The 27,337-nt window shown below is 38.8% G+C and overlaps 1 protein-coding gene across 1 annotated transcript in view; it reads left to right on the top strand.

Moving 5' to 3' along the window:
- KDM4C (lysine demethylase 4C) overlaps positions 1 to 27,337 on the top strand; it is a 453,452-nt gene that overhangs the window by 330,098 nt on the left and 96,017 nt on the right. Inside the window, exons 14-17 of the mRNA XM_073668849.1 lie at positions 998 to 1,211; positions 1,931 to 2,007; positions 12,186 to 12,241; positions 19,636 to 19,744. Of these exons, the coding sequence (XP_073524950.1) occupies positions 998 to 1,211; positions 1,931 to 2,007; positions 12,186 to 12,241; positions 19,636 to 19,744 (456 nt within the window). The remainder of the gene's footprint in view (positions 1 to 997; positions 1,212 to 1,930; positions 2,008 to 12,185; positions 12,242 to 19,635; positions 19,745 to 27,337) is intronic.

Raw genomic sequence — 27,337 nt, 5'->3', positions numbered from 1 at the left:
ATATCTCGCCGGGCCTACTAATTAGAAGAGTCGCCAGGAACGCCGGCAGGAGGTTTGCAGGGCTCCTATACCCCAGAATACTGATGTGGACGCTGGACAAGGCTTCTGCTATTCAATTCTTTCATCTCTACTGGTCACAGGTTTTGACCTTCACAATTGAGTTTTCTTTATAAATCTTGTCTGACCAACAAAATTATTCCTCCTGTATCTACCCAGTTACTAAAAGAATATACTAGGTGCACCTTTATGAGGAATCTGGCTGCCGTGTGTGCATGCATAGATAGCAGCGTATCAGTCACCACCCTGAGGGATAAGGAGAAACTTTCCTCATGGATAAATTACATGTCCTGTGTGTATTCTTTTAGTAGGCAAATGGCACAACACGTTTTTTTTGTGTCGTTTCGGCTATTTGGAGTAAGGACCTGTTGTTATCTGTAAGGGCTCATTTATACAAAGCAATAGCACAAGAATCCACAGCTGCAAATTTACACCAGATTGTACTAATTCTCCCATGAAAATCCGCTTAACTTGTAAATTAAAATAAAAAAACAAATACTTCTAGATCCTCCATTGCTCCCTTGTTTGTACCCTTGCTGGTTTGCCTTCAAGCAGGCCTGTGTTAAAGCCTCGTCCCATGTGATTCATGTGGCTTTACATAGGGCAATATATTAAGCTTACAGATCTGTGTTAGTAATGCTGTGTACAACGTCTATTTGTACAAGAGGACTATGTATACTACCTAGCTGATGTGCAATCTGTGATGCCCCCTATCATAGATTATAGAGCAAAAACTCCTGGATCCCTGGGAATGATGTGAAGCAGGACCTGGCTTTTAACACTGATGTCGTCTTCTGTGGCCTAGGGTCTCTTAGTAACCTTCTGTATCCCTGTTATAAAGTTATGTCATACTAGTAGTTGTGGGTATTGATAGTAGTATATGTTTGATGGTATGCTAGCATTTTCATGTCAGTTTTCATTATCCTTTATTTCGTTTTAGTCGGAAACTTATAATGACGACGTGCAATCTTACTGGGAAACTGTGTCAAGCGAAGTACCTCCACTAGAGCCAAGATCAAAACCTCTGATCCCTGAAATGTGCTTCCTATACAGCGAAGAGAACACGGAATATGCACCAACAAATACCTTTATTGATGGTGATGGAAAAAGTCAGCTCATTGCTTGCACAAATTGCTGTGTACAGGTTCATGCAAGTAAGTGGCTATCCTACAAGCTCAAATTTCTTCCAAAGGTGACTTATTTCATGTAGGCTTTTTTTCAAGGGTTTGTCTGAGGAATGCCCTAGTACGCCACTTGGTATTCCCCTCTTTACGGGCTCAATCCTTTCTTTATATTACATGGTTACTATTTCATCTAAAAAGCTGCCATGTAAGCTAAATGTGTCTGGCTGACCATGACTTTCTTTGGCAAAACCTACTGCTTGCTTTCTGCAAGCAGTTTTGGGTTGATCAGCTGATCTCATCAATGGTTATATTTTGAATCTGGTGGGCTGCCCAGTTACCTTAAGTCTCTCTTTTATTGACTGTAAGAGAAGTATAGATTGTTCAGATAATTAGGCTGAGCATATTTTTTTTTTTTCATTTTCCTGTATGGAGCAATAGCCTGATATTTTTTTATTTTTAGAGAGGTCCACAGACTAGCCCACTGTGATCTAATTAACAATTCCACTCTAACATGGTGTAACATATAGATTCTTATGTCCCATTATTCCTGCTAGTCTCCTATCTCTTATGGGAAAACCTTTTAAGAAACTAAAACGCTTGATATTTGTCTCAAATGTCAAGGACATTCCGTCGTGGTTATTTTCCCTTTAATCCTGTCGTGTTCTTGCTCCATACCCCGCTGAGTTTCTTGAAGATTCAGAGACCAGAAGGGGTAGCATCCATTAATTAACTGAGTTCTCTCATTACAGGTTGTTATGGTGTTCCTTCCCATGAAATTCATGATAGATGGATGTGTTCTCGATGTAGAATTGGAGTTTGGACAGCAGTAAGTTGCATCATTTATTTTTAGACTTTAAGCATGACAGACTAGCATGAAACAAGTGATATTCAACAGCTAGCTCCTGACTACAAACCTGCTGGTGCTCAGAGAGGAATTTTCTGCCTCCTCTTATGGCCGAATTATCATTTAAATCGAGAACCTTCTAACCAAACTAAAGATGAAACGATTTGATGAGAATGCTTAACCTACAGTGACAATGCTGTTGAGATATGGAAGGAGTACTTACTAGTAAATTGCATTGAGACTGGTTTGTGTGTTGATTAGTTGTTTCCTGATTTATTTTATTTTTATATATATATTTTTTTTATTTCTTGCTCAAAATGTAAATCCTCTTTGGAGCCAATGTAAGCCCCACTAATTACGACACTAAAAAGAAAGAAAATTGTACAATATAAGTAGCTTTCTCTGGCACTGTTACAATCTGCATTATGGTTGTAATGTATATTGGAAACTATGACAAAGTGCCATGTTCTTTTTATTTATTATGCCACCGAGCTCATCAGGCTCTGTTGTGCTGTCATTGTCAATCTTTTCCTCATATGACGGAATTGCACATGTGAACAGAGCCTTTTTGTTACAGCTGAAAGCTGGGGAGACTCAAATTCTCTGATTGCTGTTCTGCAGAAATTGTCTGAATACAACAGCCCCTATTTTACTATGAGAAGACCACTCACAATCTGTGGGGCTCAAATTTTATCTCACAAACCCTATCTTGAAGTGAAGGCAATGAACCTACCTGTATGTTTCTAATGCATTAGTGTTTAGAATATATCATATTTTTTAGTCATTTTAAGGCGTACCTGTCATTAATTTCATGTTGTCTATGGCGATTCAGAGAAGACATGTCCAAAAAAAGGCTAAAATCCCAAGCCTGGCACAATGAGATGAGTCCAAGCACAGTGGAAGGGAAGTGGAAGTGTTCCCCTCACCTTCTCCTCATCTGCTTGAATTTTTTTTTTTTTTAGAAATACTTTACTTAAGAAAGGCAAAAATACAACTGGCGAGATTGACAACCCAATCCCACATAGCTTGAGAATTGGCAGTAAAATACAATCGTGATTAACCTGAAAGGGATTATATCTACACAGGAGCTGTACAAGCAATAGATGATACACAATCATTACTCAATGTAATGAGAAGGCAATACAAGAGGGACTTGTGACTCAGGGATGGAAAACCTCCTAGCCAGCAGCAGGTCTTGCACTTTTATTATGATAGACCTTACGAGAGGTAGAAAGCAAAAAAAAAAAAGAGAGTAGGAGAAAAATAAGAGAAAAAGGAGGAAGAAAAGTAGAAGGATTAAAAAAAAAGGGATAAGAAGAAGCTAATGTCCTAATAATAATGCATTCTCCAACTGAGAACTGTGTGACAGTTCCCTTGTGAAGGCCTCTTCATGGCGTTGCCCACTTGGTCTCGTCTGATTTGATGGAGTGTAGGGATCCATTCTGTACTGCAAGTGAAATTGGACATTCGATGATTTGTGTGCCCAAGTCCTTTCAGGGTGGCAGAACAGTCCTCCGAAAACCATTACTAACCTAATTGATAGCAAGAAAAGGTGTGTAAGTACATGTATTTCTGCACACGGCACTCATTCTCAATACTGAATAATAAATTGAGATGTTTTGAAAATGTTGTTTCTATTTCATCATTTGCATATTATTAACATGCCTGTCCTTCCTGTGATTTCCATCATTTTACTACTTTGTAGTTATATGCAACGCAAATTGGTGACATTAAAATATACAGCTGGTTCAACAAAATTCCTCCTATAGCTGCATAAACAGACGAAGTAATGACTCTTTTAACATGACTGAGAGAATGAAAACATCTTCTGCCATTCAGTGTCTATCGGGACTGATGGAGATCAGGGTTTCAGGAATTGAGTTTGCAGCAATGAAATGTTTTTCACCAATTGTGTCCATTAAAAAATTGATGGCTCTTTAAGGGGTCAAGGACAAAAGGGATATTTCTTCAGCATTGGCGGTCTTGATCAAAATGGTGCTAGAGTAAAATGCACCAAATTCAATGAGATGCATGCCTCTTAATAAATTTGATACACCTTTCTGGACACCTAAGCGCCAGAATGCAGAAAAAAGTACTCTAGGCATGGACTGGAATATGCTTCTGCTATTATTTACACCACTTTCTGGCATAAATGATAGTAAATGTGTTGGGCTCCACTAGACCATGGCCATATTCGCTAATCTCCACTTATTATAAAAGTGGCGGAGTTGATAACTAGGTGTTGCACAAAAATTGGCCACATTTATCTGCCAGTTTTCTGGGCATGAACATTATGATGAATTTCCTCCCGCCACTAAAATCTCTGCGTTGTAAACGAAAATGTGAGAGTCCTCCTTAATCTCTAATAATTGTAGTGAGCGATGTGCTTGTGTGGCAGCACTTGTAATCAATGTAACTGCACCACAATTGGGCACCTAATATCCATTTTAAAAGCAATTAACCATGGTTATTAAAGTATAATGTAAACTTCAAGTATTTGTACAATTTTCCATATGGAAGTAGTGTAAGGCTGTATAGGAGTGTGGCCCATTATTATCAATGACAACCCCCAATATATATGGCTTCTACTCCAGATTTCTCCTCATTGGCACATTGGATCTGTAGGAAAACAGGAGTTTTTAAGGAGGGACAAAGAACTATTCGCAATGAGCAATAGCTGCTTCCATATGTAAAAAATTTGTTGACAAGTTCCCTTTTAAAAATGGGGTTTTCGAATAAGATCCTCTAGGGCCCTCAATGTTCACACAATGAAGAACAAGCTTTTCCACAAAGATGAATAGGACCATTGCAAATCCAAGTTAAAACTCAAATTAATTGGACTGTTCTGAAGTCACATGCTTGTCCTTTTGCCAGCTACATTCTTACCTTCCATACAAAATAACACCTGATCTATAAATGAACCGTGCATACCATATTCATCAGGTTAATGCTGCTTGATTTGTATCCTACTGGCAGAGTACTTAGGTACTGATTTTTCTGAGCTGTAGGTAATCTAACCTTTCAACAAGATGAACGGTTACAATATATTTCTGAATAAATTAAATTAATTAATATTCACGTTCTCTAAAATGTATTAATATTAATGTTTTCCAAAATGTATTAATAGTGAATTGTGATGTACATGATGGGTAGTTATTCTCTCTTGCATGCGTTTCAGCTAGATCTTTAACCCACAATTTGATGTTGTGATGTGATATTTTCCACACATTTTACAGAGTGTGGCATTTCATTTGACATCAAAAGAATCCGAAATACAGGTATTCTGCTATTCATTTCCCAGCTTATGCTTTCAATAATGGCTGGATCTCAGCTCTCATTACTCCAAGAACAGACTACGCAGCAGCTGCACTGCACAATAGCTATTCAGTGTGTGCTTGAAATATGGCAGCAGATGATCATATGTTGTATATCAGAACCTTCATTCCAGGATCCGCTCAAGGTCAGGCAATCGTAATTTTATTTTTGCACAGCAGAAAGTGTCTGCTGTGACTTAACATGTATCTCCTCTACATTTTTCGCTTACTATTCAACAAAGCTGAAACAATAAAATATAAAATGACACCCAGCTCTTATTTAGTGTTGCACACAGTGAAACAAGCGCCTCTGTTCATGTTTAAGGTTACTATCCTGTTTGAAGACTAGTGCGGAGAATGGAAAAGCACATTTTTACCTCTCCTCTGCTCCCTATGACTCCTTTTCCTGCTCCCTAGTTCAGAAAGAATCAGATAGTTGGGCAGATACTAGTGAGTCTCTTCACCTGCTGTGACCTCCAACACCATTCATTTATCCTATTGTCTAATTACAATGCTTTGCACAGTGTATGAATTGGCTACCGCTTTCCCCATTTTGGAAAAGCTTGACCCTGATTTCTCATTAGCCATGCCTACCGCTGACATTGCAATACTATTGAGGGAATAATGCTAGGCTTGAATAATTGTATACAAAGTGAATACGGAGTAGTTTTTACATAAGAGATCTAGGAAAATTCAGTCGTGTCATTTTTGTCACTGCTTCTAGAAGTTGGAATTGTAAAATTACAGATATTACTGCTAACTAGTAATTATGTTTGAGCAGATCTCAAATATTCTTATTGAGCCTAATTTGCCTTATTGTGTATATGTTTGGCAGTGGCATTAAAAAATGTTTTTTTTCTGGTGTTTAAGCCCTCCACGACCTTTGACGTCGCTTTACGTCAAATGTCATGTCCTTGCCTTTGATGTGCTGAGCCCACATCTTTCCCTGCACATGATGACTGATTTAATCAGCCATCATGTGCCTTTAGCAGCTGTTAACCAGTTAAATCCCGCTGTTAATCACTGACAGCGGGATTTAACACTCGCTGGCCGGAAGCGTGTCATTCATCATCAGTGCCCCTGACATGTCATCTCGGAGTGCTAATGGGTTGTCATGACAGCCGGAGGTCTGCTGATGACCCCCGTGCCTGTCATTATGATCCTCCTGTGAATGCCGGCCCGTAGCTAGCTTTCATAGGAGATTGTGATTTTTGCTGTACATAGCAGGGCTGAAGCTGATGCACTGCTATGTATAGCACAAGTGATCGGGCGATCGCAGCTTCAAGTCTCCTAAGAGGACTAATAAATACAGTAAAAAGTAAGGGGAAAAAAAGTTTTTAAAAATTATGAAAAAAATAAAAAAAAAAAAAAGTTCAAATCACTCCCTTTTGCCCCATTAAAAATAAATCAATTAAAAATACACATATTTAGTATCGCTGCTTTCCTAAAAGTCTGATCTATCAAAATTTAAAATTAATCAGATCGGTAAGCAGTGTAATGAGAAAAATAAATCAAAATTCTAGAATTCTGGGCTAAAATACAATAGGAGGCGATCAAAACATTGTATCTACCCCATAATGGTATCAATAGAAACGTCAGCTCAGGGTGCAAAAAATAAGCCCCCACACAACCCCATACCCCAAAAAATGAAAACATCACAGGTCTCAGAAAATGGGAGCAAAATTTTTCTTCTTACAAACTTCCGATTTTTTTCTTCACCACAAATACAAACATTTTTTTTTTGTGTGTGTGTGTGTATATATATATTTATATACAGTACAGACCAAAAGTTTGGACACACCTTCTCATGTAAAGATTTTTCTATATTTTCATGACTATGAAAATTGTACATTCACACTGAAGGCATCAAAACTATGAATTAACACATGTGGAATTATATACTTAACAAAAAAGTGTGAAACAACTGAAAATATGTTTTATATTCTAGGTTCTTCAAAGTAGCCACCTTTTGCTTTGATGACTGCTTTGCACACTCTTGGCATTCTCTTGATGAGCTTCAAGAGGTAGTCACCGGAAATGGTTTTCACTTCACAGGTGTGCCCTGTCAGGTTTAATAAGTGGGATTTCTTGCCTTATAAATGGGGTTGGGACCATCAGTTGTGTTTGTACAGAAGTCAGGTGAATACACAGCTGATAGTCCTACTGAATAGACTGTTAGAATTTGTATTATGGCAAGAGTCACCAGCCTCAGAAATCGCAGGTTAACAGCAGCTCACTTTTTGTCTGTACTGTGTATATGTATACGTATGTACAGTACAGACCAAAAGTTTGGACACACCTTCTCATTTAAAGATTTTTTTGTATTTTCATGACTATGAAAATTGTACATTCACACTGAAGGTATCAAAACTTTGAATTAACACATGTGGAATTATATGCTTAACAAAAAAGTGTGGAACAACTGAAAATATGTCTTATATTCTATGTTCTTCAAGGTAGCCACCTTTTGCTTTGATGACTGCTTTGCACACTCTTGGCATTCTCTTGATGAGCTTCAAGAGGTAGTCACGGGAAATTGTCTTCCAACAATCTTGAAGAAGTTCCCAGAGATGCTTAGCACTTGTTGGCCCTTTTGCCTTCACTCTGCGGTCCAGCTCACCCCAAACCATCTCGATTGGGTTCAGGTCTGCTGACTGTGGAGGCCAAGTCATCAGGTGTAGCACCCCATCACTCTCCAGCTTGGTCAAATAGCCCTTACACAGCCTGGAGGTGTGTTTGGGGTCATTGTCCTGTTGAAAAATAAATGATGGTCCAACTAAACGCAAACCGGATGGAATAGCATGCCGCTGCAAGATGCTGTGGTAGCCATGCTGGTTCAGTATGCCTTCAATTTTGAATACATCCCCAACAGTGTCACCAGCAAAGCACCCCCACACCATCACACCTCCTCCATGCTTCACGGTGGGAACCAGGCATGTAGAGTCCATCCGTTCACATTTTCTGCGTGCACAAAGACACGGTGGTTGGAACCAAAGATCTCAAATTTGGACTCATCAGACAAAAGCACAGATTTCCACTGGTCTAATGTCCATTCCTTGTGTTCTTTAGCCCAACCAAGTCTCTTCTGCTTGTTGCTTGTCCTTAGCAGTGGTTTCCTAGCAGCTATTTTACCATGAAGGCCTGCTGCACAAAGTCTCCTCTTAACAGTTGTTGTAGAGATGTGTCTGCTGCTAGAACTCTGTGTGGCATTGACCTGGTCTCTAATCTGAGCTGCTGTTAACCTGCGATTTCTGAGGCTGGTGACTCAGATAAACTTATCCTCAGAAGCAGAGGTGACTCTTGGTCTTCCTTTCCTGGGGCGGTCCTCATGTGAGCCAGTTTCTTTGTAGCGCTTGATGGTTTTTGCAACTGCACTTGGGGACACTTTCAAAGTTTGCCCAATTTTTCGGACTGACTGACCTTCATTTCTTAAAGTAATGATGGCCACTCGTTTTTCTTTACTTAGCTGCTTTTTTCTTGCCATAATACAAATTCTAACAGTGTATTCAGTAGGACTATCAGCTGTGTATCCACCAGACTTCTGCACAACACAACTGATGGTCCCAATCCCATTTATAAGGCAAGAAATCCCACTTATTAAACCTGACAGGGCACACCTGTGAAATGAAAACCATTTCCGGTGACTACCTCTTGAAGCTCATCAAGACATTGCCAAGAGTGTGCAAAGCAGTCATCAAAGCAAAAGGTGGCTTTGAAGAACATAGAATATAAGACATATTTTCAGTTGTTTCACACTTTTTTGTTAAGTATATAATTCCACATGTGTTAATTCATAGTTTTAATGCCTTCAGTGCGAATGTACAATTTTCATAGTCATGAAAATACAGAAAAATCTTTAAATGAGAAGGTGTGTCCAAACTTTTGTACACACACACACACACACACACACACACACACACACACACACACACACACACACACACACACACACACACACACACTGCATTCTCGTACTGACCTAGAGAATCATATTACCAGGTCAGTTTTACTGTAAAGCGAACATTGTAAGTAAATAAAAAAACAATTGTGGAATTAAATATTTTTATGCAATTTCAACGCAAATGGAATTTCTTTTTGCTTTTCAGTGCATCACATGATAAACTGGTGTCATTGAAAAGTACAACACATCCCCCAAAAAGCAAGCCCTTGTATGGCTATGGGGACAGAAAAATAAAAAAGTTATGGCTCTTGAAATAAGAGGAGGAAAAAACAAAAACGCAAAAACAGAAAATCGCAAGGTCATGAAGGAGTTAAAGGGAATGAATCATCAGGAAATTACCTATTGTTTACCTATGTTTTTTGTTTAAATAAAAAAGGAGGATAAAAGAGTGCATACGGCTACAGTAAAATAACAGTTTTTAATAATGACATTTAAAGTACACAACATTTGTAACATCAATGAGCAGTTCCCAGTATTGGGGGCCAATGTACTGCTGTGACAAATATGGGTTATAATTTTTATAGGGCAGAAAAATTATTGACAAAAACACCCACGTTTATTGGTTGTTTATATTCACAAATGCACCAAAGTGTCATATATAAGCGAATAGAAGTGTATCACCTATATCCATATCTCAGGCATTTGTAAACTGTTATAGAGAACCTGTCAGCAGGATTTTGTAATGTAAAGTAAAGTCATGGCTGTAATGGCGCTGTAATACTGATTACATTGATACCTTTTTGTGAAGAAATCCACTTTGTTGTTCTGTATTCAAACATTTTAAGTTTTCTATTGGTTAGGTCTCTTGCTCCCTGTCGGTGATTCTCCCGCCCCTCTGTCTGCCTGCAGTCTTTGACAGGTCACTACTGAGATTTCAAACAGAGGAAGCTGGTCATTCAAAGGCTGGAGGCAGAACATAGGGGCTGGGGAATCACCAACAGGGAGGAGAAGACTCCGTGTACAGTCCTGTAATCTGTATTACAGCGCCATTATAGCCATGGCTTTACATTACAAAGTTGTGCGAACAGGTTTTCTCTAAACAATTCAGTTAAAGTGATATCCCAACAGATCCATTTATCACTCATCCACTGATTGGACTCTTAGATCCTGCCTTCCTATTTCTATCCATTGAATAGTTGATATATGCTTCTGGCTGGAAATCTCATTTCAAGGAGTACGCCATTCATATGAGATCGATGACCTATCTATAAGATAGAGCAGCATTATTGGGTAGGTGGAGGTTTGACACCCGACACTCTGACCGATCAGCTATTTGTTCCAGCAGCATACAGATGTAAGCATAAAACAAAGCTGCTCTACACAACTTCTTTCAATGTGAAGCAGTCACTGCCGGATGCTGTAGAGCAGAACCTATTCTCTAGCTGACATAAGATCAGTGATGGTGCTAAGTTTCCGACCCCCACCGATTTGATGTTGATGACCTACCCTAAAGACAGCCACTTTAAGTTGTCACATATTTTGGATGTGCCCCTAGTGATGTAAATGTGAAAAGCAACCAACAATATAAACAGCTGTGAGACATTGTCTGGAGGTAATGAAACAGCATATTAGTTTTAATATAAGCATGACTGGAGTTGGAGTGATGGAGGCTATATATCATTTTAATAGGTATAACTTTAGATTTGATGAAGTTACCATATTGATGCTCAAGTAATAGCACAATTTAAAAAATGGAGAGTAAAATTCCTTACAGGTTTATAGGCATTATGCTTACTTTTTAGAAAAGAATATGATTTTACAATATAACTTGCATTCTAGCATATCCCGTGAGGAAAAACTGTATATGATACAGTTAAAAAAAAAAAAAAAAAAAAACAGAATTAGAAACTCTTGTACTCTATACATAAATGTAGGACATCAGATCTGCAGTAAAAAAGGAGTTGTTAATCAGTGCTGAAGAAGCCCAAATTATCATTGTTGGGGATATGGCGATAGGTTGGTGAGCAAGCTAGTTGGTTCATTACAATGAACTCTATAACACTGCAGGGAAACATGTCCACTGGATTCTTGCACTGCTTAATTTACACTATTTTTCGTACAGAGCGAACTGCCGTTCATGCCCAGCTGGGTGGGGAGAAGTTGGAGTATGTGTGTGACTGTAGATACCCCTTCCCAATAGTCCTTCATGTGGCTTCCCTGAACTTTGGTAGCACCTAATCTTTTATGTGTATCGAAGTTTCTTCTATGACATAATAGTGAATTATCACCCGCTGATAATATATCTCTAAATTAAATAACATAATTACCTACTAGGAGAACTGATATTTTTTAGATTTCTCAATGGTTCTCCTTTATTCAGATCGGAATTGGTGAAAAAAATTATTCTTGAAGTAAAAACTATTTGCCACATGTAATTATTCCAGTGATTTTCCCTGGTTTGCAAATTCAGTCTAATATAGACTTTTTTTCTACCTCATACTGCACTCATCTCTTTAAACAGCCCTCTATTTAGCGAAGTCCAAATACTGCTAGATAGAATGATTGTTTTACATACAGTAGAATGCATTATATTGGATTGTCATTGCCATGGGTTAAAACTCAAGAATAAATTGGGATTGTTCTTTTATTTGTTCGTCTTTCCACTTGGCTACTGTCATTCTCTGCTACAAGCCATTGTAAACCGAACCAGTGTTACATTATTTGTATTTGATAAATCTTGTGACGAATAGTTATTTTCTGAGAGTTTTGAAAGATGTTCTTTATTGACTTTTTTTTAAGTGATGTTTTATAAAGGAGCCTATTAGAGCAATTTGTTATGGCCAAAATAATAAATGTGGTAGCCAACCTTTTGATTTATCCACTTTACACACAATTTTTCATGCACAAGTTGAGTTTTCTTCATTATTTTTACCTTCTCATTTTAGGAATGTTGCCTTTGCAGTCTACGAGGAGGCGCTCTTAAACAAACAACAGATAATAAGTAAGTCATTGGTAACATTTTTTTAAACACTTTTGACTTATGACTTGTGTTCATTTTGAAGGATTTAGTTAGACTGTTAAAACATATCGCAAAAAAGGTTTAATTGAAAATATAGCAGTGGTTGGGGTAGTTCCTTAAAAAACAATCCTAGGCTAAACTAGGTCATATACAGTGGTGTGAAAAAGTGTTTGCCCCCTTCCTGATTTCTTATTCTTTTGCATGTTTGTCACACTTAAATGTTTCAGATCACAAAACAAGATTTAAACAAAGACAACACAAGGAAACACCCAATGCAGTTTTTAAATGAAGGTCTTTATTATTAAGGGAAAAATAAATCCAAACCTACAGGACTGTGTGAAAAAGTGATTGCCCCCTTAACCTAATAACTGGTTTGGCCACCCTTAGCAGCAACAACTGCAAACATGCGTTTGCAATAATAATCTTTATTTTTATATAGCACCAACATTTTCCACAGTGCTTTAAATACATTATCATCGCTGTCCCCATTGGGGCTCACAATCTAAATTCCCTATCAGTATGTCTTTGGAGTGTGGGAGGAAACCAGAGAACCTGGAGCAAAATCCACGTTATAACTGGCAATGAGTCTTTTACAACAATTGTTATAATTTAGCCACATTGGAAGGTTTCTGAATATGAACCGCCTTTTTAAGGTCATGCCACAGCATCTCAATCAGATTAAGGTCAGGACTTTGACTAGGCCACTCCAAAGTCTTAATTTTCTTTTTCTTAAGCCATTCAGAGTTGGACTTGTTGGTGTGTTTTGGATCATTGTTCTGCTGCTTAACCCAAGTGAGCTTCAGCTTGAGGTCACGAACAGATGGCCTGACATTCTCCTTTAGGATATTTTGGTAGACAACAGAATTCATGGTTCCATTTACCACAGCAAGTCTTCCAGGTGCTGAAGCAGCAAAACAGCCTCAGACCATCACATTACCACCGCCATATTTTACTGTTGGTATGATGATTCTTTTCTGAAATGCTGTTACTTCTGCGCCAGATGTAATGGGACATACACCTTCCAAAAAGTTTAGCTTTTGTCTCACCAGTCCACAGAGTATTCTCTGAAATAGTTTGGCGACCATCAAGATGTTTTCTGGCAAAACTGAGATGAGCCTTTGTTCTTTTTGCTCAGCAGTGGTTTTCGTTTGGAAATCTGCCATGCATGCCATTTTTGCCCAGTCTTTCTTATGGTGGAGTCATGAACAAGAACCTTAAATAAGGCAAGTGATGCCTCCAGTACTTTGGATGTTGCTGTGGGGTCTTTTGTGACCTTTTAGATGAGTCATCGCTGCACTCTCCGGGTAATTTTGGTCAGCCGGCCACTCCTGGTAAGGTTCACCACAGGGCTGTGGAGTCGGTAAGCCAAACCTCCGACTCCTCAATTTCCATGACATCGACTCCACGACTCCGACTCCCTCATACATGGCTCATGTTTAAGTGATAAATTTACTGTAACACGGATTCATCTCAGCTAAAAGTCTAGACCCTTAAATCAGGAATAGGACAGACATTTATAGAACATTTCATAGCTTTCCCAAATTCTTATGAAACAAATTCCTCATAAACTGCATTGATCTACTGTACCCAACTCCACAGCCCTGGTTAACCACTGTTCCATGCTTTTGCCATTTGTAGATAATGGCTCTCACTGTGGTCCACTGGAGTCCCAAAGCTTTAGAAATGGCTTTATAACCTTTTCCAGACTGATTGAAATGGTTATAGAAATCAGGGTTGCGGCTGCTCTCTGACTTCCTCTTGATGTTCGATTTGTCTGAAGGCCGAGACAGTGACACCAGTGCTCATTGGGGGCAGGTCTCATATGACATAACCTTAGGTGAACGAGTGTTCCAACACTGCTGGAAAGGCACTGGAGGTAAGTATAAATGTTTTTATGTTAACGGGGCCAAACATGAGAAATGAAAAGGGGCTGTTCAAGTAGTGGACAACCCCTTTAGTAGCCCCTCTCTGTTTACTATGACTGAGCCAGTAGTTAACCCAATCAAGCATATTTTCCCCTTGTCTAATTGTTCTCATTTTAAATACCGGCCATCTATGTACAAACCGTATCAAATGCCTTTTAAAAAGTCCAGATAGACAACATCTAAGGGCTTACCCTGGGTCAGTCTGGAACTTACTTCCTCCTAGAAGTTGATCAGTTTAGTCTCACAGAACTGATCCCTCATAAACCCATGTTGATGTTGGGTCATGAGGCTATGAGATTATACAGGATTGAAACTCTTGGAAAACACTCAAAGATTTTGCCTACAGTAGAGGATAAAATTGCCGGCCTATAAGTTTTTTTGTTTTTTTTTTAATATTTGCGCCACATTTGCCATGCACCAGTGGTATAGACCCTGTTATTAAAGAATCCCCTGCCGTACTCGGGGGTGTATGCCATAAGGCCCCGTGATTTGTCCACTTTAATGGTTTTGAAGTGGCGCCATACTTCCAGCTGGGTTAAGCAGGAGACATTTAATGGAGCATTTATGGTATCCTTGATTTATGTCATCTGTCATAGGATTTTCTTGATAAATATTGTAGAGAAAAAGACCTTTAGATTGGCCTTTCTCTCATCCTCCACCATTTCATCCAGATTATTTTTGAGGGGGGCAAACTATCATATTTGTATTTCTTACTGTTTATGTAGTTGAATAATAGTTTTTGGTTATTTTTACTTTCTTTGGCAATGAACTTCTCTGTCTCATTTTTTGCTACCTTGATTTGCTTTTTACACAATTATTTTTTTCTTCTATAATTATTTAATGACTCGTCATTACCCTTTTGCTTTAATTCAGTAAACACTTTCTTTTTGTCATTTTTTGCGCCCCTTATAGCTCTGCTTACTTAGTCATAGGGTTTCCTCCTATTTGTAGCTTGTTTATTCCCATAGGGTGTATATTGTGCACAGGACCTATTCCAGATGCTTATATAAGTGTACTTTTATTTTCAAGGACATTGTACCAGTTTATGGCACTAAGATCATCTCTTAACCATTAGAAATTAGCTTTCCTGAAGTTTAGTGTCCCTGTATCTCCGCTACCATACATCCTAGAAAAGGATATGTAAAAACATATTATTTTGTGATCACTATTTCTTCCCAAGTGACTCCCCTAACCTGTGCATTTGATACTCTTGTCTAGCCTATTGGTTAGAATTTGGTCTAGAAGTGCCCCTCTCTTGTTGGGTCCTGCACCAATTGTTTTTTTGATATTGTGAAATATCTGTTTGCTTTGCTTGACCTGCAGGTTTTTGCTCCCCAATTTATACCAAGTTAGTTACATAATAATAATAATAATTCTCCTGTGTCTATTTGACATTTTCTGTTTTTTCTATTATACTTGGAGACTTACAACAATGTTATCTCAGTATTTTATTTTTCTTTCTCCCTCCCCTTCTTTCCACCCACAGAGACTCTACATTTTCATTTGCCTCACATATATTATAACGCAGGACGGGTTTTAGGGAGGGAAAATTTTACAGATAAGCAAACACCCCCTAATCGCTTTCTCTAATTTGTTCACACACTCCTGAACAGACAATAGCCCTGTAAACTAACAGCCCAGTCACAGCTGTTGTCAAGCCACATCTCCGTTATTTCCACAATTTCATATTTCTTTCCAACAATATTAATTTTAAATCGACAAACTTGTTGGTGAGGCTTTTGGCATTAGTATACACACACTTTATTTATTTTTCTGTATGTCTATTCCAACACCTCCCCCCCATTTCACCCAACTATCCCCCCATTTTCATTACTTCTGCTTCTTCTATCCACACCTCCACTCTTTTACAGTAATTGCCCTTCCGCCTAGTCACTAGATTAAACTCTCCTTCAACCTTCTAACCATTCTTTCCTCCAGCACAGCTGCACCCTCCCCATTGAAGTGCAGCCCATTCCTAGTATAAAGCTTGTAGCCAATAGAAAGGTCAGACCAGTACTCCAGGAACCCATAAGCCTCCTTCCTCCACCAATTTCTGAGCCACTTATTGACCTCCCTAGTCTGCCTCTGCCTCTCTGGTGTAGCACCTGGTATATGTAGTATTTCAGAAAATGCTACCTTTGAGGGCCTAACTTTATGCTTATGGCTTAATTCCCCAAAGTCATTTATAAGACCTTTCTTCCTACCTCTAACTTTGTCATTAGTGCACCATGACCATTTGATCCTCATCTGCCCCTCTCAATAATCTGTCATCCCAATCCATGAAGTGTCAAACTCTTGTACCAGGAAGATAATACACCATTGTCTTTGTTCTCCTATTCCTCCCCTTACTAGAGCAGACACTTTCCTGGCTTTCAGAGATTGTGTCTACCTGCAGCAGTGCTACTCCTGTGCTGACGTCCCTCTAATTTTCCAGCTTTGCAAACTTGTTAGTCTGTGCCAAATCAGGACTAGCCTCCCGGACACTTCCCTCATTCTCCCTTTCTAAATAGTCGCCTAGCTAGCTCCCTGTTTGTTCTGCAGCTGGACCTTCCTGCGCTTCTCCCCTTTAGCACTTGGGTAAGGCACTATATATGACAAATACTACTTACTCTCACTTATAGCTAGCTATGACTTGGGCCCTTTATGCTTGGTATCACAGCTCTTCCACCCTAGTGGCAGACTGTCCCTTATTCGTGCGACATTCCATCTAAATGTCACTCGACTTTTATTACTTCAGTCACAGCACCAAACTTAAAGGTTTGTCCAGGATTGCTAATGGATAGTTCATCAATAATAGGTCAGTAGTGGTCCGTGCCACACTGCAAAAATTGTTATGTAATGTTTAAGAACAATTCAAAAAGTTCAAGTGTGGATTTGAGCAAATTCTTCAGATATCAAACCAATCAAGCATCTGTAAGATGTACTGCCAAAACAAGTCCTATGGAGACCCAACTTAATGTACCTAAAGGATCTGCTGCTATCGTCTTGGTACCAGATTAGGCTGGACACCTTCAGAGGTCTTTTTAAAGTCTATTCCTCAATGGGTTAGAGCAGTTTTGGCAGCACTAGAGGCCTACTTCATTTTAGGTGATATTAATGTTATGACTGATAGATAAATCTTTTTTTATAGTATGGAAGTATAGTTTAAAAAAAAATTTTCTGGGTTTATTATTTTTTCACATATAAAAGCTGAATTGGTAACATCAAAAAATAAAAGGGAACAAACCCACTAACATAAGAGCTTCATGTCACTGCCTGGATTAAAAGAGCATGCTGAAAGTATGTATTTATACCCTTAGGCTGTATTTAGATTTGAAAAACATAGTGATTGCTCCTGTTTATTTTCTGCAACAAATATTCACTTATTGAAACTAATGAAACGCTTTGTCATTGTCTGTTAAAACCTTATCATACTCCAGCGTATTTTCTTCATTAGTTGTAGAGAAGGTTTTGATTGCTCAATCTTTTTAGTTTTGCCAGAACGTCACAAAACATACCAAATCATTTTTTAAAGCAAACTAAGCTACTAGAAACGGTTTGTCTGAACGGTTTAAGACTTTTGAGCAAAAAGATGAAAATATCAATTGGCGGCACTTTAATTTGCATGCCTTTGTTTAGAGGGAATCTGTCAGGTGATTCATGCTGCCCGAACTCCACACAGTAAGATTCAGACACTGACCATTGTTGCCGCCGATGTTTAGAAAACCCTAGAAAACCCTTGCAGAAGTATGTTAACCCAGCTGAAAACGGTTTGGCTGATTTGAGAAGATATAAAATTGACCTTCCTTTGAGCTACTTGAGAATCTGGAGCATTACATTTGTTTGTTCTATGAAACTCTCAAAATGGCCAGAAAAAGAGAACTTTCATGTGAAACTCGACAGTCTATTCTTGTTCTTAGAAGATTACCTCAGCAAATTAACAGCTAGAATGCCAAAGGTCTACAATGCTGTAATTGCTGCAAAGGAGCATTCTGTGACGAAAGCAAAGTTTGAAGGAGAAAATTATTCTTTCAGATAAAAATCATTATTTATAACCTTGTCAATGTCTGGACTATATTTTCTAATCATTTTGCAACTCATTTGATAAATAAAAGTATGAGTTTTCATGGAAAACACAAAATTGTCTGGGTGACCCCAAACTTTTGAACGGTTGTGTATGTTTTATTGTGCAATGCTGCGACACCTCAGACTCAGATGACTATCTGGCAGCATTTTCCCGATTAACTAGACTGGCTGGTCTCTCGCGAAGTGTGTGTATAGGGAGTCATGTGGAGAGAGAAGCCAACAGGGGACCGGCCTTGGACTAGTCACTCAAGAAGTTCCTGGCCGGTTGTACAAAGTATGTGATCTCGGAAACACCAACACGTGTTAGAGTAAAGCATACATGACAGACGAGAATGGGGAGCATCATTTAAAAATGTAACTGGGAACAAGAAAATTGGTGCCTGAGATAGTTAACCTTTTTTTAGGTCATTTTTTGTCGCTAATTTGAAATCTGTCCTTATTTTTCTTCCATCCAATGTGACTCACTTGTCATCTTATAAGCAGTATACACTGCATATGAGCATAACATGAAGGCAGATAGGAAAGTAATGGAGTGGGGATGTAGGTTTTAAAATTCAACTTTAGGAAGAACATCATCTAATAAGATATTGATAGTGTAGCAACATTTGGTGAAACAATGTCTCAATTATATTATTGCTTAAAGATAAAAAAAATTATATGATCAGAAGCAACATAAGGAAAGTTGAGTAAACAAGTGAAGGTTTGTCCAAAAGTGAAGGGGGTGAAGATTCATTTCGAGTAAAAATGACTACTACAGATGAATCAAAAATAGAAACTACTATGTTCAAGTAGTGGCTGGTTAAAACAGACCTAAAGATCCTTAAGGGTGCACTAACACTGACCGCAACGTCTAAACACCTGCTGATCAGTTACATACAAGCGGACCAGCAGACGTTTGATAGTCTGTTTAGACAAGCCAACTGCACTGTGTGCACAGAACCATCATTAATATGAGTGTTCTGTATGCATATAATATCATTATTCTCAGCAGCACATGCAGTTTTTATATTGAGTGCTGATTTCTTCTATGCTATTATGGCATGCCATGGTGTAACCTGAAGCTTCTGGTCACCAATATAAGCTTTATCTGGGTCTCACCAAGTGTTATTTATTATATAGTACTTGTGTCTTGTGTGGCAGAGGCACTGTGGCGCCTTATCTGGCATCAGGGCCCAGGTGAGACTGCTACTTTGCCACCTAATATAGCTACCTTGTGGTGTTTTGTGCCTGTGCTTTTTATGGTGTAGTAACGTCCATTATAGATTAATGGCATCCCTAACAAAACAGGTCATAGCAGATCTGCCAAAAGTTCATTGAGAATGTCAGTGTGAACAAAAAATTGTTATTGTTGTCAACTAAATATATGTGCATTCTTTCTTATTATAGATGGGCACACGTAATGTGCGCAATAGCTGTCCCAGAAGTAAGATTTGAAAATGTGATGCAGCGATCCCACATAGATACCAGCAGAATTCCTCTTGAGAGGTTGAAATTGGTAAGAAACAAGTAAACATTATTGTGATATCTAAAAATGGAGCGTTGTGCATCTTGGCACTCGGATGGAAACAATGTAGTCAGGTTATTCAATGTTTCAATTATGGTTTGGAGGTTAAAAAAAAAATATGCATCCTGTAATGGTAACCTTCTAATGTTATCCTGTGAGTATAACAGTCCTAATTGAAATCTAGGTATCTCTCTGGATGCAATTGTTCAATAATATTTCAAGTGTACTCCATTCACCAGATTCAGCAACTAGTTTATTTTATTGATAAACTTTTGGATAGTTGGTCTCATCTAATCTATTCACTCTTGTGCCCACAGCTTCCTTGCCAGGTAACGCATCATTGCTACTGCAATCTTTACTGATTCATTAGTTTCCAAACCCTGCACATATCCAATATACAGACCAAAGGTGAACAAACAAAGCAGACATTATGATTGTATCATCAACCCCCTTCCAGAATCTCTCCAATTCTGGACAAGCCCACATCGTGTGCATTAGTTCTGCCAATGTTTCTCGCATTTGGAGCAAATTGAGTAACTTATTAACCCTAAATTGTACAGAAATTGTGGCATTTTGTAGACTCTTTGAAGTAGGTTAAATGGGACAGTCTGTGTGCTTCACTAAGTATGATATCTTGTCCAGAATTTCTCTCCATAGATTTTCCTCAATAGAACCGATATCCCGTCCCAGCTCTTTTTGACTTTGTCAGTATTATGTCTAGCAATGACAGTTGCATTGAGATGACTCACACCAAATGATCTATATTTGCAAGACGATGTGTCATTCTATTCTGGCATAGCACGTCTGTCATTTCGCCTGGTAAGCATTCCATAACTGAAGAATAACTTGACCACATCACTCTCCAAAATATGTATTGACCTCCTTATGCCTTTCTATTTCCAATTTTCAAAATCCTCCCAAGTAAATGAATTGGGGAGCCACAGGGTATCCCATTTCAACTGATTCAGATCCCTCACATTCTGTCAAACCTTATGAATCGAAATGACCGTTTTGGTTCTAAATGGCAAGATTCAAAATGTATAAGCTTCATATAGACTAGAGGAACCAAGATGTTGCTGAAATAAGACTTTGGGATCCCCTTGTTCCTGGGTACTCCCTCTCTGGATATGCTACAACTGCAATGCTAAAAAAGTACACCCAAGGGTTCAGCACTAGTGGATCCCCGTCATCTTTGCAGTGTTACTAATTTAATGTAAGGCGGACACTTATTCCATATAACGTCTTTAAAGAGTAAACATTGTTTTAATTTTTATTTCATAAATCAATAGTAAACATGAAAATAAGCAACTTTGTAAAATATCTTATCTGAGCAATTTGCTTCTTTATCCAACAGGACTGATAACTCATTCTCAAAATCTCAAATCTGGGGTAAAATCTGTATTCAGTGAAGACAGATTTTTAGATTACGGAGATGGGAGATGGCAGTTGCTACTGATAAGATTCTATGTAGATGGAAGGAGGTGGGAGGAGCTAGAAGCAGAGATCCTCTTCTAGCCCCTCCCATCTTTATAGTATTTATCAGTAGTAACTTTCCTCTCCGATCTCAGTAATGTAACATTTTTTCTTCAGAGTACAGATTTTACCCCCTGAATTGAGGATTTTCAGAATGAATGGTTAGTCCTGTCTGAGAAAGAAGCAGATTTCGCTGATAAGATATATTACAAAGTTGCTTGTTTTCATGTGTAGTATTGATTTATGAAATACAAAATTGAAACAATTGCTCTTTAAAGATTTTATTAATTTTATAGGAATACCTCATTGAGACTCACAATGGAAAATTCTACAGCATACAATGTAGCCTGGACATCCATACCATTTTGATTAGATTTGTTGGCCCCACTACTAACAAAAGGAGTTTGGGCCAGACTTCAAGCTTCTGCCTGATCTAAAAGAGGTTGGCCGCTACTTATTTATTGATGGGCCTTCAGTATCTGATTGGTGTTGGGGCGATACTTGGCACCCCCACCATTCAGCTGTTACTGGCGGCGACCCGAAGTTTAGCTTTGTCAAAACTATAGTGGCCATAGCCAAGTACTGCAGATCCATCCCCTATTCATTTGAATAGGAGGTAGATCCGCAGTACCTGGCCACGACCACGGTAGAGATGATGGAGTTGCTGTGTTCTGGCCAGTACCGGTAACAATTGATTGTCGGGGGAGCGCTGTATGTTTCAAACACTTCAGCACTCTTCAGCTCTCCTCCTGTTCTGACCTTCTCTGTGGGCCATCTAATGGTTTAGCATTATCATACAGGAGAAAAAAAAATGATATGATAAAACAAATGTAAAAATATTTTAATTAGCCCCTCTGCCCCCATTTTACTGATATACACAGTTTAAAATCAAAAGTATTGTGAAAGGTCCTCTTTAAAAGGCAGACTTGCTTTTTAGTGTGTTTCAAAGCAAATGTATTGTGAGCATGAATGGTGCATTTCCCACTTTGTTTTATAAGCACATTTCAATAAATCAAATACAGTTGTTGAATAGGTTCGTGTTGTGCCTTATCTTAAGCACCTTTTACACAGCATGCAGTTTGTCAAGGGAAAGATCTAAAAACATCTTGCTTTTGAAGAAAAGATGATAAGAATTGAATTGTCTTTTGATCACATAATGGAAAAGACAACGTCAATCATGATTAAACTGGTTTATGTATCAAAATGTAAAACTAAAAAGTAATAATACAGATATATTTTCACCCATTAAATATAAACGTAAAATATGAAGGATCTCAGTTATAGGGAAAAATACATATTCTTTCCGTCTGATGAAGTTCTAAGAAATGTATAATGCAGTTTTAGCCAGTTGTTAAAGAAAACCAGTCACCAGGTAAGCGTGCCAATATTTTTCTTGGTTTGCTCCCTCCACTGATGCAGTGCTGAGCCAGCTGTCAGTGCCGGGATTTGGTTACAGACGCTGCTTACCATGTACTGAGCGGTGACTGAAGCCGATCTTCTATGACTGAAAGCCGGAGGCTGCCTGTAGTTCACTTCCTCCCGGTAGCCGGGCTTTCAGTGCTGCGGCCGCACTGCTTTAGGGCACTATTAACCTGCAGATTAACCCCATATCTGCAAAACACCCAAAACTGCAACAAAAGCTGCATGTCCGATTGCAGCCAAAGAGTGCCTACGATTTAACTCACTATCTTGAGAAAAACTTCTACTACACATAGAATCAAAGATTATCTTACATGCAGAAATCAGAATTACAAATGTGTTGGTGAATTTCTAGAAATAAATAGTGTTGAGCGAGTATGTTTTGTTAACCCTTTCGCCGAGTATACTCGGCCGAGCACCGAGTATTTACAGGTGCTCGGTGATATGTTTGAATCGCTCCCTTGTGCATGATTTGCGACTGTTTGACAGCTTTATTACATGTGAGGAATGTGTAAGAAGCAGACATTCCTCACATGTATCAAAGCTGTCAACAAATCGCAAATCATTCACACGGGAGCGATTCAAACATATCACCGAGCAGCTATAAATACTCGGTGCTCGGGCGAGCATACTCGGCGAAAGGGTTAACAAAACCTACTCGCTCATCACTAGAAATAAACCCTTTAGAAGGTATTAAAGTCACAAAATCAGATGGTTTGGTTTTGGATGAAATGAACACGTGCTGTTTTTGTTGCAGTAGTTTTGTAGTTATACATAGGGCTTGCTAAGGCTTCAAAACTTTCATGTGTAACAAAGTCAAACTATGTGCTATAATGGAAAGTAGACAGAAACACTGTTTGGCCTAGTGCAGGGCCTGAAGATTGATGAATGACTTTGGGATTCTTTTATGCATCTCGGGACTTTTAATAGACATGACACTGTGTATCTGTGTTGCGTAGTGTTCCTTTTTTTGTAATGAGTACCGGTAAGTAAAAGAATAGGGAGCAATAGATGGAATAATCTGAGACAAGAAAAATTAGAATAGCCATTTTAGTGTTGCTAAATTTAACCCCTATAAACCCAAGCCTGTTTTCACCTTCCTGACCAGGTCAAATTTTACAATTCTGACCAGTGTCACTTTAACACTTCAAAATATCCCTGTCATTCTGAGATTGTTTTTTCATGACGCATTGTACTTTGTTAGTCTTAAATTTGGGTCTATATTTTTTGCGTTTATTTGTGAAAATATTGCAATCTTCAAGCTTTTAATTTTTATGCACTTAAACCAGATAGGTATATCACACGAAATAGTTAACATTTACCACATGTCTATTTTACATCAGCATAATCTGGGAATTATTTTTTTTGTTAGGAAGTTAGAAGGGTTAAAAGTTTATCAATAGTTTCTCATTTTTCCAACAAAATTTACAAAGCAAACTTTTTTTTTAGGGGCCACATCACATTTGAGGTGACTGGCTATATCACAGAAAATAACCAAAAGTGACACCATTTTAAAAACTCAAAGTGCTCATAACCACATCCAAGAAGTTTATTCATTTCAGTTGCTTCACAGGAATTAAAGCATTGTGGAAGGAAAAACTGAAAATTTTACTTTTTCCCTCAAAAATGTTGTTTTAGCCCTAAATTTTGCATTTTCACAAGGGTAACAGTAGAAAATGGACCACACAATTTGTTGTGCAGTTTCTCTGGAGTACGCCAATACCCGATATGTGGTTGGAAAACTACTGTTTGGGGGCACGACGTGACACGGCAGGGCTCAGAAGGGAAAGAGCACCATTTGACTTTTGGACTGCAAAATTGGCTGCAGTGAATAGCGGATATCATGTCGTGTTTGCAGAGGCCCCTGATGTGCCTAAACAGTGCAAACCCCCTACAAGTAACCCTTATGTTCAAAACTGCACCCCTCAAGAAATGTATTTAGAGGTGTGGTGAGCACCTTGAACCCACAGGTGCTTCAAGAGGTTGTTCACTACTTTATCATTGATGACATATCCTCTGGATAGGTCACCATTGTCTGATCGGTCGGGGTCCAACACCCCACCGATCAGTTGTTTCTGGTGCTGCCGGGCAGAAATTTTCAATTGCGGAGCTGCTCAGTCTTCTGATAGTGGCCGCAGTCAATAGGAGGTGGATGTGCGGTACCTGGCTGTGCCCATTATCAGAAAATGGAGCACCTCTGCAATTGCGCATTTACTTCCACCAACACAGAGAACAGTTGATTGGTGGGGGAGCCAGGTGTCTGACCCCGACCGATCAGATACCAATGTGTCTCTGACAGTGTTTAACACCAATCAGACACTGATGACCTATCCTAAGGATAGGTCATCAATGATAAAATAGTGGATTTTAGACCGTTAAGCCGTAAAAATACATTTTCCCTCTAAAATGTTAGTTTAGCCCCAAATTTTTTCATTTTTCCTTGGGTAACAGGAGAAAATGGATGACACGATTTATTGTGCAATTTCTCCTGAATACGCAGACACCCCATATGTGATGTAAAACTACTCTTTAGGCACATGGCAGGGCTTGGAAAGGAAGGAGCGCCAACTGAATTCTGGAGCTCAATTTTGTCTGGAATGGCATGCACCCATAAATTAAGTGGGCTCTCATTGCTACAGAAATGCCAAACGTGAACGATAGATGTTTAGGCACACGGTGGGGCTCAGAAAGGGGGGGGGGGTATTTGGATTTGGGAGCACAGAATTCGCTAGATTTTTATGGGGTGGCGAGCAGCCACGGCGCTTTTCCAGAGCTTCTGTGCTACCTATAACGTGGAAGCCATATGTACATTCACACATGACAGACCAGAGTGTGGACTTGCTTTTTTTGTGGATTGAGCTGAAGCTTTTATTCGGAACCTTTTTTCCATAACATTTTGGATCACATTTATCCTGTGCTCTGTGCTGAACACTTACATTGAGTTTCCATCTAAATCTCTGAATGACGTGATTCAGATGAAACTCCTGAGGGATCCATTCACTGAGGCAGCAGAGTTACTCTGGACTCCGTCTGGCCTTTGTTCAGCGATGTTCTTCTTTTCAGAAGTGCAGAAAACTGTGGTCGACTGCTCTTTTATGCACGCTTAAAAAGAGGGACACCGCTCGATCATAGGCCAGACAAAGTGTCTGCATCTACCTCATTATAGCAATCTGCAAGGGAGGCAGAATAAGCAAATCAACAGCAGGTCAAGAATTGCTTTTGTTTAAAGTGTTTTGAGGTTTTTTTTTAATCTGTTCAACGTATGGTAAAAGTGATGACAGATTTATTCTGCGGGTCAGTACAATTACAGCGATACCACATTTGTATAATTGTTTTTTGTATTTGTGCTTTTACACAATAAAACGATTTTATAGAAAAAATAACTATTTTTGCATCGCTGTATTCTGAGAACTATTACTTTATTTCTCCACTAACTGAGCTGCATAGTAGCTTGTTTTTTTGCGGGACATGATGATTTTTTCAACTGTAGCATTTTTGTTTTCATTTGACTTTCTGATTGCGTTTTAGTCAACATTTTGGCGTATGATGAAAAAACATAGGTTTTTGCCACATTTTTAATTTTTTTTTTTACGGAGTTCACTGAAGTGGTTAAATTGTATGATAGTAATACCAAATGTGTACTTTTTTTTTCTTTGTGTGAAAAAAAATATATATATACTTATTTATTGGTATAGTAGTTTTTTCTTTATTTTGTGATTTATTTATTCTTTTAATTCATCTTTTTTTTTTTTTTTTACTTTTTTTTTAACATCCCTCTATGGGACGTTAACTTTTATTACTCTGATTGCTGCTGTAATGCATTGAACCAGCATTGCAATGTATTATACCTGTCAATGTTACACTGACAGAGCGCCTCTTAGACCATGCTCCTGGCATGGTCTAAACAGGCCTCCGTAGATGGCAGACCCAGAAGTCGTCGTGGTGACTGTGGGTTGCCATGGCAACGATTGGCAGCCCGCGGGGGTGCCGATCGCATGGGAGAGGGAGCTCCCTACCTCTCCTAGCCTTCTAAATTCTACGATCGCTATTGATCGCACCATTTAGGCGGTTAAATGGTCCTTTGCGGGCACCACTCCTGGCTATGACAGCTGAGTCTCATCTATCACTTAAGACAAGCTACTGTTGGCGATCGTGCTGGCACTGCTTCTGTGTCCGCATGTTCGCCATAACGTAAATTTCCGTATGAATAACTTATTCATACCAAGTTTAAGAGCGGTCTTCGCTCGAAACGCGTCTGGTAGCGCACCCCTCCTTGGTCCTCCTTCTAGTATTGTTGTTCCACCAGCTGGAGTTAGATTATCGCCATCTGGATATTTTTTTAAAAATTCAAAATAAAAGACATTTGTTTTTACTATTGGAGTCTGTGGAGCTGGATCATCGTCTTTCCCATTACATGCTCATATAACACCTTATCCTAGAATGTTCGCTCAACACTAGTATTGTGTAATGTCTAATTTTTCTAGTGATGGTACTTCAGGGAAATTAAACAATTTGATACCAAAAATCTGTCATCTCCTTGACCAATCACAGCATCCCTCACCCATTGAAGCAACTTTCTAGCGTTTTTTTGTTTTATTTCACTTTCTGAGTGTTATCACGAATTTCTTTTCCATATCCTTAGTATTACACTTACCAGCCACCGTCTTCTGTTGTTCCCGGTTCCACTCCGGT

This window comes from Phyllobates terribilis, unplaced genomic scaffold (assembly GCF_046119375.1).
Source record: "Phyllobates terribilis strain yellow unplaced genomic scaffold, ASM4611937v1 Scaffold_1__5_contigs__length_1240528914, whole genome shotgun sequence".
NCBI classification, from domain to species: domain Eukaryota; kingdom Metazoa; phylum Chordata; class Amphibia; order Anura; family Dendrobatidae; genus Phyllobates; species Phyllobates terribilis.
Note: the sequence above shows the minus strand (reverse complement) of the source record. Positions and strands in the feature narration are given on the sequence as shown.